Genomic DNA, 19,030 nt, shown 5'->3' with positions numbered 1-19,030 from the left:
AACTAAGAGAATTCACAAAAATCAGGTTAACTGATATGCTTTTTTCATACTGAAGAAAATCCACTCTCCTTTTCAAAATTGTTGAAGCATCCCATTTACAACTTAAGAGTATGAGTTCTTCATTTATTGTATTACCTAAAACCATGATGTGCGAAGTATTCTAGAAAAACAAGCAAAGAAAACAAATCCTTCTTTACGATATTTAATGAGGTCTCTAATCTTATATACTATACACCGAGTACATAATTATCTGATGAATAGCGAAAAATAACTCAGTCTTATAGTTCAGTGAGATCCTTAGATGGTAGAGAACAAATGATGTTTCAGAACTATTTATGAAAGTGTGTTTCTATATACTTCAAATGTTGTATGTACTACTTTGGTAACTATTTTCTAATCAAGTTATGTCAGAAATTTGAGGTTTTTGTTCTCCTATTTCATTTTGGTTCAATTCTACTCTTAACACTTACTTTCAGTTAGTACTCTTACAAAGAACTTGAAGAAATTTTACAACTGGCACAATTACGTACACTTACGTGAAAGAAAATTAGACATTATAGGAGTATTGTAACACATGGTATGATTGATTTAAAAGAGAATGCAAATGTGTTTGTATGATATACAAATTTGTTTATATTATTACTAATTTCTCGGTTGACTGAAATAATAATATATCTAGGCTGAAAAAATAATTTCACGGTTGAGCACTACTTGGTTTGATAGCTCTGTACTGTATTTTCTATGTATTGTGAGAATAGCACTACTTCGTTTGGTTTTATATGCAGTGAGCTGTTTGGCCACAAGAAAAAACTGTAGTTTTAATACTCCCAAGTCACATAATACTCCCAAGAAAAAACTGTAGATCATCAATTTGATTAATTATATATATATATATTTTTTAACAAAAAGTATATTATTAGATTCGTAATCGACAGAACTTTCTAACTATTTATTTATTTATTTATTTTATATTTAGTTAGTTAAATTGACAATTTAGGAATGCGTGCGTGCGTGCCTCGTATTATTGGACGGAGGGAGTACCATGGCATTGCTAAAAGTGAGGTATTTTTCTGTATATAAAAAAACCTGACCTGTTTATTTTCTTTTAAAGATCAAAGGAAGAAACACAAACCGACCGCTTCGCTCGGTGTTTCTCAACCACCCTCGCTCGCGACTTCCTCCAGCCGCCGCTGGCGCCGATCGTCCCCATTGCGGAGATGGAGAAAGCAAAAGCCAAAGATAAAAACGGTGAGTTCTATACCCTTTTCGCTGAAGCGCTCTCCCGTTTCTATCCTAGCCGCCGCCGTAATCCTCTGCGGCTCTGCCCTCGCCGCCGCCGCCATCCATCTCGTACGGCCCAGTAAGAATATAGCGGCTGCAACTGTGCCAGTGCCGAGCGAGACCTTCCTTCCTTCGTCTCAACACCGACCGATTGCCACGTCCTCCGCCACAAGATCCAGCCTGCTCCGTCCGTCCTTCCTAGCTCGAACGAAGCGAGCCTCTACTTCTTTCTTCTCCATCCATCCGTCTTTCTCACCCGCACCGCACGTGCTGCAGCCGCCGCCTCCTCCTTCCTGCGATCCGGACGAATCGATCGCATACTGCTTCTGCTGGTTGGCGAGGATAGTTAACAAAATTTTGTTCTTGTGCTCGGTGATCTGATCTGTGATTTAATTAAATTAAACTAGCGGCTGGCTAGCTGCTGTGCACCAACGGAACAAGCTTTCGTTGTTTTCCCAAAACTGAGAAAAACTGGGTTTTTTAGAAACTACAGTATCCTGTACCCATGGTAAAAAAATACTGTAGTTTTAGAATACCATGGTTTTCAATCTGTTTGATAGCTCAGTATTTTCTATGTATTATGAGAATACTGCAGTTTTTAGATTTACCTCAGTTTTAAATACATAAGGTGTTTGGTCACCCAAAAATACTGTGGTTTTAATACCCTGGTATTCCTAAAACTTAGGTTTTTTCTCTGTATAAAAAAAAGAACCCAGCCTCTTTATTTTTTACTGAGCATGGGAAAGAAACGACCCCCACGCAACTGCCGCTGGACCATGCTGCGCCGCCGCGCTGCGGCTGGAGCTTGCCTATTTTGTGGTTGAGAACGCAAATGGTAGAAGTACATATTTTAAGTCAGCGAATTGTTTTACTGATAAATTACTCTAATCAGCATTTCATTATTCAGATGATAGTATGACTTATACACTTGATGTACAACCCAATATGAACTATTCCCACAAAGTTCCATCACGTGTTCAAAAGAAATGGTGCTTTATATTTTATGGTCACGAGCAAGACCAGTATATACTACTATCTCCAAGTGACTCGGATTTTTCTACATACGTATGTATTAGAAGAACCTGAAGATTGAGCAAGTATCACTTGATCATAGTTCAAATTATAAGTTGGCCTACATCACCAAAAACAAGAAACAACCATCAAGGATTGACTCTGCTCATATCAAACTATTTTTCTTCTGACGTTTCGAAACTAAAAAGAATGGCAAACGGATAGAACAGAAACAAGTCTTCGAAATTTTACAAGACTAGTATATCGTCATGAAATATGTTGCTGAGTAGACATGTAGGAAAAAAAAGGATTGAAGCCAGAAGCCTCAAATGGAACACTCGGAACTGAAGGTAAAAATTGGGAGAGTGAACCTCAGTTGAGATTTCACCAAGAGTCGAGTGCAAAGAAATACAATTGCAACTGAAGGTAAATATCCAAATTAGTCATTTAAGATAGTTTACTCATGTTCTCAGAGTTCAGATAACAATAACAATCTTTTGTATACAAAAGTAAAACTAGATTTTGGCAGACACGGGGTAAGAATTAACACCAAATAAGTATGTACACAATCCCAGATTATAGAAAGGAATCTTCAGTGGTTCCCATGGTGGTTCGACAATGTCAAGATACTTTCAAGTTGTGGTTTTTCAGAATGAAAAAAGTCGAGAAGAAGGCTGCCCAGCATTTGATAGATTCATGGCCTGACTAGAAGATTTGCATGTTGTAATCTTTTATCTTCTTTTTTCCCTTGCTCCTTTCTATCCCCCTCCCTTGTTCTTCTTGCACAACCATCTTGTAAGATGAATGCCTGTTTCTGGCACTGTTTTATAAAATTAAGGTAGGGGTCTCCCCTTCCGTTTAGCTCCAAAAAAAAAATCTTCAGTGGTCTTCAGGCAAATTATGTTAATGCGTACACTGATACCTGACCTTTTATCTACTTGGCAGTGACGATCCTATAAGATTTTGGCTAGTTAGCAGTACATATGTAGCAGGCGATGTCACTAGATTCTAATTGGTGCAATAATAAACTCGTATTGGTTATCAGTTAGATGAACAACAAAGCTTTCAGGAGCAGTTATCCGGGGCTCTTTTTTAGCATAATCATGAATTAACTCAATTGGCCTAAAAACTTTTGAATACTACTGGAAATTCATAAGATATAGGGTTCTAACATACTGAAGTTTATGTTTATGAACTTCTCAAAACTACAATAACATAGAAGGTAATGGAATCTTAATGGAACATCGCCTTGTTCTTCTATCCAACTGATCTGCCCTAATGCAGTAATGCAGAACAGTGACTTTTGATGACAATAACTTCTACAGGTTACATTCTAATCTACCAAATTATAAATACTGAGATTCCAATATCTCATCATCTAAAGCCAAAATCGTAAAAAACTCTTTCCAGCAATTAGAACTTACGTATGTAACAAAGAAAAAGATCATCACATATCTTCAAATGAATCCAACTGTGAGAGCAACAACCACAGACAAGAATTGTCTGCAATGTATAATCCCATGAAACAAAAATCGAACTAACAAAAGAAAATATGATACACATTAAATTTGCTCCTATAAAGCATCTCTATTCAGCTAAGCAAGATATCATGTGTCTTTTGGAGATTCCAGAACATCATCCTCATTTCTATGAATAAAAGACCGGAAACCAGAGGGGCTGAACAGCTGACCTGAACCGCTGCTGCTGACTGACCTCTCAATGTCAGCAAGGTTTGCAACAACAGGGAGCGGCCGGTCCGGAATGATTAAAGGCCCTGGTGCTGAATCTGCCTCCAGTATCTTCACAACTTGCTCCATCGTTGGCCTGGCATGCAGCTGTGGATGTGTGCAGAGTGCTGCGACAAGTACATACTTCTCCATGACCTTAGTAGGACCAGGCTCAACCATTCCTTCTTGGATCACATCCAGTGTCTTTCCACTACGCACCAATGACCAAGCCCAATCAGCGAGCACGAAGCTCTGACCCTCACTGAGAGAGATGAAGGCTCTCTTCCCACTCATAAGCTCAAGAAGCACGACTCCAAAGCTGTAGACATCGCTTTTCTCAGTCAACTGGCCATAGAGGGCATACTCCGGAGCGACATAACCCATTGTGCCAGCAACCCGTGTGCTCACATGTGTCATCCCCTCCGGCGCAAACTTGGCCAATCCAAAATCAGCCACCTTTGCCTCGAAATCGTCATCAAGCAAGATGTTGCTAGCCTTGATATCTCTGTGAATGATAGCCGGCTGTGTGCCACGGTGCAGATAGGACAGCCCTCTTGCCATCCCAATGGCAACCTTCTGCCTCACCGGCCAGGCCATCAGGCACTCTCCGGAGCTGAACAGATGATCGTGAAGGCTGCCATTGTGCATGAGGTCACATACAATCATACGCTGGTGCCCCTCCCTCTGCGTGGTGGCAATGCAGTACCCACGGAGCGTGACGAGATTGACATGGCGTACGCTGGCCACCACCTCCACCTCGTGTGCGAACGCGGAGTCCCCGGCTGCGGAGCAGTTCTTGAAGCGCTTCACTGCCACCTCTGTGCCATCTGGGAGCACCCCCTGGTACACATTCCCAAATCCACCACGGCCAATGAGGCTTTCCCTGGTGAAGCCCCCTGTGGCCGTCTTGATCTCATCGTAGGTGAACTTGACGAGTGTGGTGCTGGCGCTGATGGACTCCATGGCCTGCGAGCGCTTGCTCCTGCTGTCCGCCCTGGCCGCAGCTAGTGCGGCCGCTGCAGCGCGCCTCCGGTGCCGTCGCAGCAAGAACCACGAACCAGCAGCCGCGGCAACCACGAGCACAAAGCCGATGCATCCAAACACGACGCCGTAGAGCCAACCAGGGGCGCCGGATCCGCCGATGGACCCAGAGCTCGCACTTAGGAGGTAGAGGCAGAAGGCGGTGTCCGGGTCGTCGGGGCCCCGCGGGCTGGCGGCGGCTCCGGCGTAGATGAAGGGGTACTGGACGCAGCCCGTGACGTTGTTCCCGCCGTCGGGGGATCCAGGAAGGAGGTAGGCCGCGGCGGCCTTGCTGAGCGAGGTGGTACAGGCGGTGCAGACCGGGACGGGGCCGAGCTCGCGGTCGCAGCTGGCGTTGATGTCCCTGCGCGCGGAGGCAGGCACGAGGCGGTCGAAGTCGGCGAGCGTGGAGACGTTGGAGCATCCGGGGGCGGAGAGCAGCGCGTCGAGCCCCCCAAGGCCGCAGGCGTCGGGCGGAGGGAGCTGGAAGGGGAGCGCGGCGCGGAGCGGCGGGAGGCAGGAGGAGGAAGCGTCAGCAGCGGGGACGAGGAAGGAGCCGGTGGCGGCGAGGTGGAGGGAGAGGAGTAGGCGGACGGACTGGAGCGCCAAGGCGCAGCGGGAGGCGTCGTCGGAGGGGGGCTGCTGCGGCCCGAGGAAGGGCCGCAGCGCGGTGAAGTTTAGCGGGCATCGTGCCGGCGGCGGCGGCGAGGTGGGCTGGGAGTGGAGCGAGGTGGGGAAGAGGAAGACGGCAAGGAGGAAGAGAAGGGGAAGATGGAGGGACATAGGAGAAGACGGGGGCTTGGGGATCAGGGTGGGGAACGGCCGGCCGCCCACCGGGGGGTGGACGGATGTTGGACCGACCACCGCCAGCCCAGCACAGCTGCCTCGAACTCTGTTCGAACGCCGGCACGGAGGAATTGATTGCGGAGACTTTCTTCTGTTGGGCTGTTGGCTACTTGCGCTCTGTGGATGAGGGAGGAGTGTGGAAGGTGGGGCCTTTTCAGGAGTATGAAATCCAAAGGAAGGTGAGTGGGTGCTGTTGGGACGGCAATGATGCGAAAGCGTCTTTTCTTTTCTCAAGGGAGTCAAATTGCGACGAAACGCCAATTTGCAACCAAAGGCTATTTCATTCATAAGAAAACAGGAAAAGTATAAGGATTTCATATAAAATTTTCCTTTGCGATACTGTTCACTCATTTGTTTCAAGGAATGGGTAAAGGGAAAAAATGGAGGAAAATGCCTTTTTGATATTTATTTTAAAGGAAAACACATGAATTTAAACATCCATTCGGACCTTTTTTTTGAATTCCTACGCACAAAAGGCGAGACAAGAGTGTTCATTTGTATAATAACTTTCCAATTGTACTTATCGATGCGGTTTGACTTTGATTTGATTGTATCGAGTTGGATTCCTGTGTTTTTCCTATTCTTGTGAATCAAATGTCCATCTTACATATTTTTTGTGTTTCTAAATATTTAGTTTTACACATGCATTCCTGTCATATTCTTGTTTTTCTTCTATTCATCAGTTTTCAAAATCCTGTGAATCAAAAAGGCCTAAAGTTATAGCTCAAAACCTCGGTTCGGTTGGGTTTGAATTCGATCAGTGAGTTATAGCCAGTCATACCCTCGTCCGGGGCAGGGGTCCGAGCGGCCTCCAAGTTAGCCTACTTCTGCCCAGCGCCAATCATAAGTCGGTCAACAACAATAGGAGCAGAAGATGAAGACAATGAGAAGCTTGGAAGAAAGGAATGGCCTGTTTGGTTTACGCCCAATGCAGCCCTACCAAATCTTGGCAAAATTTGGCTGGCCAATTATTTGGCCAACAATTCTTGAGCTCACCCATGGCCAAAGATTTAGCAAAAATCTGTGAGAGGGATGGCTAGAAAGTCATTGGCAACCAAATTTTTGGCAACAAAGCAAACAAGCACCAAATTTTAATTGGTTGCCAATATTTTGGCATGGCTAGAGTTGGCTCAAAACAAAACAGTCCCTTACCTTTGTGAGGGTGTGCGAATCAGTTACTGCCGACGATACCATTCCAGTTTAACATGATCGTTCACGTTTAATGCTTTCGTTACGAACTGTTTATGATATTATTGATGTTCACACTTGTAATTACCTCCATCTTTACTATCGCAGGTAGATTGGAGCCACCGTACCTCTGAGGAAGGGATTTTTCAACACACTTCTAACATGATTCTGCATTATATAGGTGATGCTTGTGCCTATTGTCTACTTGTTTGGAGGATTGAGGTAGAGGAAGCAAAAAACACCGGACACAATTGGTAATTGGAACAGGATATATCAATATTCCGTAAACTCATGCTAACTAGCTACTAATCATATACTCCCTCGGTTCCGAAACAAGTGACGTGGATTTGTATAAAAATCTATACAAATCCACGTCACTTACTTTTGGACGGGGTGAGTATGTTACTGCTATGTAAACTTGGAACTTATTCTTATCTAGGTCAATAATCCAATCAATGTTTTTTTAATAGCTGATGCTTGTGTGTGTTGTTTGTTTGTAGGTTTGATGCAGATGAAGTAATTATCAAAAGCAGAGGCTCGGGTACAAAAATAAAATAAATCATGTGGCATGCTTGTTAACAACTAAGAAGTTGCTGAGCCGAAGAATTATATTTCTTGCATTCTCATCCGTTTCAGATAATGAATTTTGTTGTGCATATGTTAGACCGGCAATTTTGCACATGATGCCGCATGAGGAATATGTTATTACTCCCTCCGATCCATATTACTTGTCTCAAATTTGCCAAAATATGGATGCATTTATGTCTAAAAAGTATCTAGGTACATGTAATATTTTGACATACAATTAATATGAATCGGAGTGAGTATTATCTTTGTTCAACTGACAACGACCTAGCCAAAGAGATAGAAAAACAATATATTCGTCTTTTGAACTGTACATAGGTGTGCCAAAAAAAAAATTCTGAATATTTTTTTCAATCTCAAATGGCTTCAAAAATTGATGTACAGTCTGGTGAATCTATAACAGTGTCTGACTCCTTTGCTACATATACAAGGAGCGAGTTTGAGAAAACATCAAAAGGGCTCGCGCTAGGCAGCAGCCAATGGCAGCGGGAGCCAATGGCAGCGGGAGTTTCTACAACACAAATGTATATCCCTCTGGCTGCATCTTCTGTTTCCATCTCTTGAGCTTGGTGGGATCGTCGTCATCCTCCGTTGCTTCCCACCGGGCCAAGTAGCCATCCCATGAAGAGCTAACAAGCGTTGGAAGGCAGGGGTGCCAGGAACAATCTCTGACGATTGATCCGTGCCATTTGAGTCTTTCAACAACGTTCCCAGTGGCCTGCAAGAATGGACGTACATCCGGTTCATACGGAGCAAGGGCGCAACATTTAGATGGATAATGCAAATTTGAACACAAGATCGAAGCCTTCGAAGTGCTTTGAGTGGCTATGCTGGTACGACTGTTGTCAAGGTTGAACTTGACTTGCACCAAGGCATCGAACAGCACAGCTGATACTATAATATGCAGAATCATGGTATGCTTTCAGGTTCCGAATTTGTTCTTTAGTGTCAGATTTACTACCAAAAGTATGAGTGGTGGTGTATTCAAAAGATCTTAACCATTCAAATGCCTAAATCCAACATCTCACGTCGCTTCAATGATGTATACCACATTTTAATTATCCACAAATGCCATTGGTATACCCAGAGCCTTCCTAGCCCTCTATTATGGAGATCCAATTAATTATAAATCAATCTCATGAGTGTCATTCTTCCGCCAATAATATTTCATGTATTAGTTGACACTTGCATTGGACGTCCAGTCACTAGTTATAGGTAAAATTTACACTTAAGCTCTATCTCATCGACATGGACATGTACGCAAATTTTGTCGAATCTTGTCATCCCAATCAATAGAACATTTGACTAATTCATAGGTGCATACATAGGTTTGTTGTCTGAACACAAAAATATTAAAGAACCCAAAATATGAAAGAGAATATTGACTAATTCATAGGTGCATACATAGGTTTGTTGTCTGAACACAAAAAATATTAAAGAACCCAAAATATTTAAAGAGAATATCAAAACTCTACCATCTCACAGAACCCGCAACATCTTGGCGCTTTCTTCTAATGAAAATGACACTCTTAGAAGTGTGTTTGGAATTTATTTTTTTAATTTAATAGCATGTCATCTAGTTTTTCCAAAAGGGGATCGGATGTGCATCCATATGAGCACAAAAACCACCATTATTTGCAAATAGTACAATCCCTCCCCCCACTAAAAAAAAAAAAAGTTTAAAGGAAGCATATAAGGCCCATACCACATCATAAATGTAGACGCACTGGTCACTGGATCCTGTGTATATGTACTTCTGACCCGTACTGCAAAAGATGATGAGATAGCAAACAACATTACTGACAAAACAAGGCATGTAACTGTCTGTTTTTTCTTTCTTTTTTTGCGAGGGAAGGCATGTACTCCATTTCACAAAGGTTGGCATATTTCGTTTCGTTAAGACAAACCTTTGATAAAAAATTACTCTATTAATATGTAAGTTATATGATACGAAACCATGATCATTAGCAAGAATTTTTAAAGACGAATCTATTGATATAAATTTCATGTATGAAAAAACACATATCAATAGAGTTTTCATTGGTCAAAGCCTTGTCTTAATGAAATAAAATACGCCAACCTTTGTGAAATGGAGGGAGTAACTCATAACAACACAGATCGATGCATGATATGATGATAGTATGCTATTGTGCCATTGCTTCTTACACCACACGAGCTTTTACTTCCCTGGAAATTAAAAGCATCACTTTGGACCACACAGTTGACCAAAAGTTTTTTTTTTCAATTTAGTGAACGCCTCAAGTGATGGTGCAGCTTGCGGAACAGAGGAAACATTTATGAAGATGATTTACATTAGCTTTTGCCCCTATTCCAATAATAGGCCAATTTTGATAGCCTACTTGTAGCTTGTAAATAACTATTTCCTATGTATCCATGCATCGAGACATAAGACTACTACATTTTCTCGAAAAAACAAAGGAGGGATTCAGGTGTTTGTAGAAAGATTTATGTGATGTGGCAGGGAGAGACGGAGAGTGAAAACGAACAAACAGCCAAAATCCATAAGCATTCAATAAAGAATCCGATAGAAGAAAAATGGAGATTATTTCGACTGTAGATCTGAATTCCATCCTGGACTACTCCTACTAATGGATCCATCTAAGAAATATCAAAACCACATGGGCTTAGTAAGACCATAAAATTCCACAACTAAGATCAGAAACCAGAGGTCCCTCTTAAATATGCCAGTAGATATCTATATTAAATAAATATTTTCTATATTCATATTAAAGGTCTAATTTATTTGAAGTAAAACAATCCCATGTTTTCAACTAACCTGTGTGATGGGGAAAAATAACAACGAATAAGTGTGCGCAACACTGAATGGCCTCTGAACGTGGCTAGTGACTGATCATATGGATGCTTCAAATGTCGGGCTTCTGATGGATAAGTCATCCACCTGTAATCCCATTCATGTGCTTTTGGTGTGCAGCTGCATAGACAGTTGTACAGAAAATAAGATAAAAACAGGGAAAATAGATCATGGATAAAAAATTGATCTTATGAGTTCAAACAGGAGAAAAACAAAGGCATGGCTGGTGAAGAACATGTTCCTAACAGAAAAGTTTCACCATAGTCAGCTAGCTACACTCCTATATATAATTCAGAAAGGCTCATTTTGTAAGAGTTGATCATCTAAAAAAAAGTCTGAATTTACGTTCCTACTTGCCTCAAACAATTCATTTTCATGTATAAACAATAAATTACTTGTACAAATGGTCATGTAAAGTAAGTTTGGTAGTTACTCCTTCAGAGTGGAGGACATTTTCCTGATATCCCATAGTTTAATAGTCTGATCCTTGCAATTGGAGATGAAATAACGCCCGTCTCCACGGCTATCAATAAATGTAATCCCATCTAAATGACCTGTCAAAGTACCTACTGGTTTCCCTCTCTTCCGGCAGCGCCTATCCCAGACCTGAATGTTGCAAAACATTGTCTATAAAATCAAGACTCCATGAATATGATTTATGATAACACTACAAGATATGCTCACATGATCTTCAGGCTTTCACTGATTTTACATCTCCTATGCAGGTAAAAAATGGAATCATGCATTCAGATCGATCGTGCTAGAGTGCTGGCAGGAAATAAAATTAGGTATCACATGTAGCAATTAACTTATTTTGCTACTGCATTGCTGTCTTGTAGAAGTTATACAACCTGCTAATCAATTTTTGAACTCATTATTTATGTTTTGAATATGTTAGCGCAGAGCATATGTGTTACCTCGCCTATTCAAGCATTGTTGGATAATTAGCCAGCTAAATGTGTCAGGTGCCTGTCTTCTCTAGTGAACCAGTAAGATGTATGTTCTGAACTAGGATTTGGAAAGAATAGCACAAGCAACTTGAAACTAGAAAATCAGCTCACCTTACAGAGGCTATCGTCACTCCCAGAGTACAAGACATCACTGGATTCATCAGCGAAAGTGACCACATTGACATCAGCCTTTGAAACAAATGAGATAAATAACGTAAGATGTCCAGGAATGGAACAGAACACTTGTAAAACAATGACCACCCTAGAAAAGAAAATACATACGATTTGTTTCACACATAAGTTATATCTAACAACATTAGATGTGTAGCATGTGCCTTTGATGGATAGCCCAAGTCTCAGCCATCATGCCGTTACAACTGTTCCCCTGGTGAAGTATTTTCCTGCTGTGTACATGATTTTAAGAAACAACATAGGCATCTAGATATGTGTGCTAGGCCAAATACCGCAGGCCCGAAGCAAATAACTTCTGGCCTCCACAGCTCTACGCATCATGACATTTGTACAATGAAAGATATGTTCCCAACGCAGCTTCTTCTTCAATCATAATGATCCATTATAGGAAGCAGAATAAAATTTTACAGAACTACAGTGTGAGCATTTTTTTTATAGGCAGTAGACTAAAATCATTAAAAACCTACTTATTTTTTAAAGATCATGCGAAAAGTATCAATTCACACATGAGGTGCTTTGAATGTTTTAATACTGCACAAGAATATGAGCAGCTATATCTAATTATCTATCACCGAATTGTGTTCTAGTGTACATTGTAAAGCTAGGTTACAAAAGGAGAAATTCATACCATATGAGCATGAAAGCGTTCTGTTACTTTGTTTGCTCCAAGATCATAAATACATATTGATTCATTGTTGTTTCCAACAACAAGATGGTGGCCATCTTTTGAAAACTTTACTGAAAAGATTCCAAAAGAGAATTCGTCGTCATCATCAGAAAAATCCAACCCTTCATGAATTTCCTGCATTATAATAAAAAATAAAATAAAAAAGATTGCCAAAACTAGCTGAAATACGTGGAAAGCATCAATAAATATTGTTAACAAAAAAACAAAGCATATTCATTTGGCAATCATTCAAGTAGGTAGGCAGGTGTTTCTGCAGAGCCCAGGCCCACAGATCGGAGCCGGCGGCAGTAGGTCTATATCTTCTTCTGTTATTAGGACTTGGTTTCTTTCACTTTAGAAACTAGATCTCTTTCCAGGTTGTTACTTTATTCAGGTCTCAACCCTAGCCGCCTCTCTACCCTCCAATGCCATCTGTCACTACGGAGGATACATCATGCATGACATGCCCTGTGGTCGTTTGGCTGGTTTTAGCTGAAACTATTGTGATTTTGCTGGGCTTTCTGTTTTTTCTCTGTAGGGGTTCATAGTTGGTGGCCGATTCGACCATCATGGCTAAACCAGACATGAGCACAGATGCCGGTAATACTCTCACCTTCATTGGTTGGTTGAGCGCAGTTGGTTTTTGAGCACCAGGGAGAAAGGCTTGATCTGGCCTTTGTTGGTTGGATATGGCAATGACAACCGTCCCAAATCATCTCCTTCCTGAAGGTATTGTCTTGGAGTACTGAAATGCCTGGGTGATTGGGCCTTCACTGGTTGGGTCAAGGTGCCGGCAGTGGAGAACTCTAGAGTGAAAACCTTTGTCCTGGCCTTCGCTAGTTCTGGCAACATTGTCGTATGGTTGTTGCTGTCTTCTAGAAGGGGTGTTGCTGGAGATTTGAGGTCCTGCGGTCACTGAGGGCCTTTTTCATTTTCTTTTCTTTTTTGCGTGAATGGGTGGACACTAGGGGGGATTTGCACCGATGGGTGGATACGTGGATCTGAGCTGTTAGATCCCACGGTTGAAAATAAGTGGATGAAGGAGGGAGGGACAAACTCCCCCTTTATAGTAGTAGAGATAGAGATATATATGTCACCACATCAATTCAGACCTTTCATGCAAGTGGTAGTAGAGCAAAAGAATAAGAGAGTACTCATTTCAATCTGCACAAAAGGATGTGCTAAAGTCGAAATGGAGCAGGCCAATACTTGGCTCGCTCCTGCTCAGTCGCGAAGCTTGAGTATGATTTGGAAGGGGCCAAAGGAGTATAGAACAAAAGATCAGACTGTTTGGTGTTGGAGCGGCCTGCCACATTCACCATGCTGCCTGTGCAACAAAGCTGGGGTCAACGACTTGACGACTGCACCCTTCCACGCCAATCCTGGCATGACGTCCTCGCTTGGATCGAAAACCACTGCCTCGCCACCGCCCCTGGATGATGATCTTGTCGATTGAGCGGTATGACGGTGACACAGAAGAAAGGGTTGTCTCCCCTAATCCTTCTCACTGAATTGCTGGATGTGTGCCTTAGATGGTTAAAGATGAGGCTTCTTGCTGAGGCTGAGGTGATGCAGGCGTGCCAGGCCTAAAATCCCTCCTGCCGCGCCGAAGCCAATGAAGACAAACCTTGTTCCTGTGCATTTTTTTACTTTCGGTTTGTGTGTGGCTGGCCTTCCCTAAGGCATGTACAGATATTTTTCTACATGCCAATATAACAAGATGCAATGCTCTTTGCGTTTGCGGAGAGAGAAATTTTTACATGAAGACACTTGTGATAAATAATTTTCTCCATCTGTGAACTGACATTCATGAAAATGCCGATGAGAATGTGTGGAATGAGAATGAACATGGAACTAACAGTCCCCTAGATGCATGTAAATTTCAGACTCAATTATCCAGAGGTTTGGCTTGAGCATATAAAAATTTAGAGGGGAGGACATACTGTAATATTAGCATGTGACTCCTTCAGAGCACTCTGAACATTTACTATGTGAACAGTAGGCGACAGACTGGAATACGCCTGCAAAAAGGATCAATAGCACTTTAGCAGTAAAATAGAAATATGTTAACCAAAAATATATATAACCAAATGTGGATTACCGTAAAGTGTAGTTCATGAAGTCAGTGAGAGAGATAAGAATGGTTTGCCAGAAATCATGGATATATATAATTTGTACATATATTTCTTATGTAGTGAAGAATAAGAAAAATGCAAGGTGTGAAGTTACGAAGAAAAGGTGAGTATACCTACTTCATAATCAGCTCTCTAAGATTTCGTGCATCATAAAAAAAATGCAAGGTGTGAAGTTACGAGGAAAAGGTGAGTATACCTACTTCTTAATCAGCTCTCTAAGATTTTGTGCATCATAATATGTGTAGGAACAGACAGGGAAATGTATAAAATGTTACCAAGATAAGAAAGAATCTTCTCTGCTGGTAAATGACAGTAGGAGTCTGCCACGTATTGATGTTTAGCAATCAACATTTCAACACTTTGACCCCCTAACACTCTTATACAGAAAGAAGTAGTGGGATCTCTCATTTGTGAATACTATTACTTGGTTTGTCGGAATAACATACTTTCATCTCACTATCTTTTAAATGTTTCTTTTGCTACAAATCAATATAAACAATGATACGCAAAGGTGTATACTAGACTGTGTGCCAGTGTCCAAAATGACAAGAAAAGGGAGGTTGAAATTGTGATGGGCTTTATATCTTTGAAGACAACAAGCCTTACGATCCATAACTGTCATTGATCTTATTTTGACGAGATAAAGGCTAGGGAAAATGTTTGAATATGCATTATTCATCTTGTGCATGGTATTGCCATTCAGTTCATGAGGCTGAAATGCTTAATGAAAATTACAAATTGCATGATTTTGAAGGTCATAATGTGCTATGCTTCAAATACGAAACACTCAACTTTATATACAATATACCATGACTATAAACTTATCATCAAAATTGAGCAGAACAAATAAACACAATCTCCTGCTATGACAACAAAATATGGTGTTAAGATCAATCCTACTGTCACAAATATCATATGAGTTTGATGAGAAATTGATTGAAGTAACTAGTAATCTGATACACTGAACAGAGTATTTTGTTAGCCCATGGACATAATGTGGAATATAATGCTAGTATGAACAAGGAAGCATGTAACCATTTAAAGGCAAAATAATGAACCGAAATAACCAATAAATAAAGAGGTTTACTAGGTATCGTTGATCAGGTGAGAGAGCAATATCTGACACTGTCCACCGCAGCTTTTTGCAGGTTATATCCTTATGAATCTTCCACTTATTGTCAGCATTGTAGATTCTGATGTGACCTCCCTGATTATATTTCCGCATCAAAAATCTTTATGCACAAAACATACAGGATAATATTCTTCCACATAATAGCACGATAGTCACATACCCGAAAACCACCAATAAGTAGGGAACCATCTGAAGAGAATTGTGAGATGTATGCTTCACTATCCATGTCATCAACACACCACGGGCCTTTTACTGGTAGGTGATCTCGAAGAGCATAAGAGCAATCAGCTGAAGAGAATCGACCAAACCCAGACAAATTGGATTCTCTCCCTGACAATAGCTTGAATGTTGAGATATGACACTTCTTGCGAGCATGAAGGGGCGTACGAGTTCTATCACTTGGCTCTGATTTGAGCCTAGTAAGATGGCAAATCTCCTCTTCAATGGCAAATAATCCATTTGCATCTGCAGGACTGGCTTGTTCTTGTTGAGATGGTTCCCCATGTGGTGCCTTCCTTTTGCAGTGCATGTTTGGCTACTGACTTAATGAGCACTATTTAATAAAACATTGATCACCTCCCAAAAATAACCAATGAACCTTGTATTGCTAGATATCCTCAGAATATCTAAGCTCCAATACTATTTCAATTTATATCTCACTAAACAGTCTGTATCTGAAAGACAAAGTTAGGGTGTATTCTTAGTTATCCAAAAAATCCCTAAAAAGATGTGTTAGCTTCATTGAACTTTTTGCTTCTTTCACTCATTAATCTTATAAACCTAAGCTTAATTCTTTTTCAACATCTAGAATAATCAACAACGCATCAGTTCTTCCAGGTACATCACTATTTATAGAAAAGAAAAGCTAAGGACCGACTAGATCAGTAAAACGCGACATTTTCATGAATTAACACAAATGAGAAACCGTGCTAAAAGGCACTACACAATGAAACAAGTAAATCCCTCCTGTTCGATTCATTAGGAACATCTTAAAAATCCAAATTTCCAGATTGTAAGCCCATTGCTTTGGGAATAGGCAAAATTAATTACATCTACATTAATTTGTGAGTAATTTGGTTCCTAATGTGGAACCAACCAATGCATGAAAGAGAGAGATGGCAATGCATGCTACACTAGCACTTGGCCTAGGACTTAACTAGGTGCTCCTTGATTATTGTAATCTTTGAGGAAGGCCTAACAAACTGAAAATGAGGGAGTACATTGGAAATGACACTACACACTGTAAAAGGACAAAAAAAATCCTCACCCATCTCAACTGATGATAGTTCAGAGGACGATAAAGCAGATGAATGCATTGTTATACCACATTGGTAAAGATGGCAGTGGAAAAAACAAGTATCTTATATTTCCTAAGCGGGTGAATAAGGGCAATACGGCCATCTTTCAAATTCACAATGACCGTATCTACATTATACGTAAATAGGTGTTGCTGGGTTGATTTTGAAAAATCAAATTTGTATTCTAGTTACAGGACGACTGCCACTAAATCTTTTCAAATGAAAACTCTGACGAAAGAACAAAATGCTGGCACTCACCTCCAAATGATTGATTTTAACATGGACACAGGCTTGCAATCCAGCTGTCCAAGCAATTCCAACCAGGGCAGTACAGTTGATAGCCACAGGCTTGGACTCTTCTACAGTCAGTCATTCCCTACAAATTGACATATAATTTAATAGCCTAACAAAAATAAGTAACAACCCTGTCCCTATTCTTCTCATGATTGTGAGAGTGGCATTAGGTTTTCAAGCTGATGAAGAGGCAACAATTATCACAAGCCCAGTACTTATGACTCTGTTGGCTAATTTTGTAAGAACGAACTAGAAGCATAATAACAACTGTAAACTAGCGGAACCAATACTAAACAATTGGGCAGGTAGCCTCCATGATGAGAATAAAATTTCCAATAAGTACCCAACAAGGGTGGCAGCAACTGAGTGAAGAAATGAGAAAAATGCGTTAAGTTGCTAACCTAAACTTCTTCAGAATATTCTCTTAATTCCAGTACAACAGATACTCATGGGAGAAGAAAAGAATTGCAGAAGTGGCCATGGTCCAGAATGTAGCCAAGCCTTCTCTCACTCAGCATAACTGGGTCATAAAAGCCTAAACTGCCAAATCAATCATCCTCGAGAGCAACGTTTTAGGATGAGCATTGCCTGAATTACAGGCAGGGAGATAAAACACAAAACTGCCTCATCCTGCCATCTTAGTAACGTGCATGAAACTCATTGCGCTTTCACCAGAACACCCGGTGTTGCTACATAATGAATCCCTAGTTGCCATACATATACTCCATCTGATAAAAAAAAAGTGTCGCCTAGTACAAAATGGGCAACACTTTTTATGGATCGGAGGGAGTATCAAGCACGGGAGTGTCGGGTTCAATGTGCCAACTGCCGTGGGCTCCCTAAGTGAAATACCCTTCTCAATTTCCCTCCATAAGAACATTTCCAGAAGAAACCCCACTACTCCATTAGCACGAGGAGAAACCTCACGTGGTATGTCCGGAAGAAACCCCACTTCATAGGCAAAACAACAAACACACGATGCTCGCCTAAAAGAACTCCAGGACACCATTCACGATGGAACGAATCCAATCAACTAGTAGAAAGTTACCAGACAATAAAACAGTCTTTTAACTCTACTCTTTATTCGTTCGGAACAAAATTTTAGTCATGCTTCATGAATGAACTGCCCTGCCTGTGCTCCTCATAGCCTGCTAGGAGGTAGCCCAACTTATCCGCCGAAATTAAAGAAGGACAAACATAAGAAAGAAATGATTTGCCATGATCCTAGGCTCCTAGCGAAGAAAGGTAAGGAGAAGAAGAAATTCTCACCAAAGAAGAGAGAAGGCGTCCAGCTCGTGCCCCCTGGACCGGAGGAAATGCGGAGGCGACAAGGGGCGGCGGGGGGAGAAGAAGAGGGGAAGGAAGGTTTTTATAAATAAATACTGCAATCTGAAGGGGGCTGCGGGTTAAAGCACAAACTATGAAAAACGTGTGCGGGCAGGGAAGGTTGGTGGGCGCGGGGATTGTCAGGAGGTGGGCCTCGTACAAGTGGGCGTGTGCTGACTGCTGAAGGAACGCAACGATTGCGGTTGCGCACTGGATTACGTCAGCATTCCGCTGTTGGTGTCATGACGAACCGGTTTGCGTCAGCATCGCGTAAAGCGTTGCTACGTCGTCGATGTGGGTCGTGCCGTGCGTTGTATGTGCGCAGAATGATTCTCCGGGTGGACCTCGTTCTTTGCCCGACGTTGACGGGGCCCTTGCGTGTCATCGAGGACGTTTCATCCGAGATGCGAGCGTTAAATCTTCATAGATGTTTGGAGGGTCTTTTGGTGAAAAACTAAAATCTAACTGTTATCGGACGGGACGACACTCCACGACGTTGTTTCCTTCTGAACTTCTCCTTGCATAAGACATAGACAAGTATGGTT

General features: G+C 41.5%; 2 protein-coding genes and 1 long non-coding RNA gene across 8 annotated transcripts; 1 reads left to right on the top strand and 2 right to left on the bottom strand.

The window, feature by feature from the left end:
* Positions 1 to 1,117: 1,117 nt before the first annotated feature.
* LOC106866215 lies at positions 1,118 to 8,084 on the top strand. Of its 2 annotated transcripts, XR_001406212.2 has the most exons (3): positions 1,118 to 1,248; positions 7,182 to 7,327; positions 7,574 to 8,084. It is a non-coding gene; the product is annotated as an uncharacterized LOC106866215 (long non-coding RNA). The 2 variants fall into 2 exon arrangements; XR_002963076.1 differs by having other exon boundaries at positions 7,182 to 8,084.
* LOC100829689 (probable LRR receptor-like serine/threonine-protein kinase RKF3) lies at positions 2,720 to 6,025 on the bottom strand. Of its 3 annotated transcripts, none has more exons than XM_024458663.1 (2): positions 3,983 to 6,025; positions 2,720 to 3,112 (listed from the first exon to the last, which is right to left on the bottom strand). In XM_024458663.1, the coding sequence occupies exons 1-2, from the start codon at positions 5,820 to 5,822 to the stop codon at positions 3,051 to 3,053; spliced, it is 1,902 nt and encodes a 633-aa protein (XP_024314431.1). In that variant the 5' UTR covers positions 5,823 to 6,025; the 3' UTR covers positions 2,720 to 3,050. The 3 variants fall into 3 exon arrangements, with proteins under 3 accessions (XP_024314431.1, XP_003565768.2, XP_024314430.1); XM_003565720.4 differs by having other exon boundaries at positions 3,108 to 3,245; XM_024458662.1 differs by lacking the exon at positions 2,720 to 3,112 and having other exon boundaries at positions 3,702 to 6,023.
* Positions 7,936 to 18,585, bottom strand: LOC100844566 (LEC14B protein). Of its 3 annotated transcripts, XR_002963075.1 has the most exons (12): positions 18,429 to 18,585; positions 17,124 to 17,241; positions 15,728 to 16,241; positions 15,523 to 15,642; positions 14,244 to 14,321; positions 12,262 to 12,435; positions 11,553 to 11,630; positions 10,925 to 11,097; positions 10,456 to 10,611; positions 9,739 to 9,845; positions 9,364 to 9,424; positions 7,978 to 8,376 (listed from the first exon to the last, which is right to left on the bottom strand). XR_002963075.1 is itself a non-coding variant. In XM_003567665.4 (11 exons), the coding sequence occupies exons 3-11, from the start codon at positions 16,094 to 16,096 to the stop codon at positions 8,170 to 8,172; spliced, it is 1,416 nt and encodes a 471-aa protein (XP_003567713.1). In that variant the 5' UTR covers positions 16,097 to 16,241; positions 17,124 to 17,241; positions 18,429 to 18,585; the 3' UTR covers positions 7,936 to 8,169. The 3 variants fall into 3 exon arrangements, 2 of the variants coding, with proteins under 2 accessions (XP_003567713.1, XP_010230892.1); XM_003567665.4 differs by lacking the exon at positions 9,739 to 9,845 and having other exon boundaries at positions 7,936 to 8,376; XM_010232590.3 differs by lacking the exon at positions 9,739 to 9,845 and having other exon boundaries at positions 7,936 to 8,376; positions 15,728 to 16,235.
* Positions 18,586 to 19,030: the final 445 nt, after the last annotated feature.

Source organism: Brachypodium distachyon, chromosome 2, assembly GCF_000005505.3.
Source record: "Brachypodium distachyon strain Bd21 chromosome 2, Brachypodium_distachyon_v3.0, whole genome shotgun sequence".
NCBI lineage: Eukaryota > Viridiplantae > Streptophyta > Magnoliopsida > Poales > Poaceae > Brachypodium > Brachypodium distachyon.
Note: the sequence above shows the minus strand (reverse complement) of the source record. Positions and strands in the feature narration are given on the sequence as shown.

Excerpts from the sequence above, each read along its gene's own strand:
- LOC100844566 (XM_003567665.4), bottom strand. The coding sequence starts at position 16,096 with ATGCACTGCAAAAGGAAGGCACCACATGGGGAACCATCTCAACAAGAA. Across the intron at positions 14,322-15,522 it reads CACCTGATCAACGATACCTA|GCGTATTCCAGTCTGTCGCC; the intron begins GTAAACCTCTTT and ends TCCTTTTTGCAG. Across the intron at positions 8,377-9,363 it reads GCGTCTACATTTATGATGTG|GCCACTGGGAACGTTGTTGA; the intron begins GTATGGGCCTTA and ends CCATTCTTGCAG.
- LOC100829689 (XM_024458662.1), bottom strand. The coding sequence starts at position 5,822 with ATGTCCCTCCATCTTCCCCTTCTCTTCCTCCTTGCCGTCTTCCTCTTC.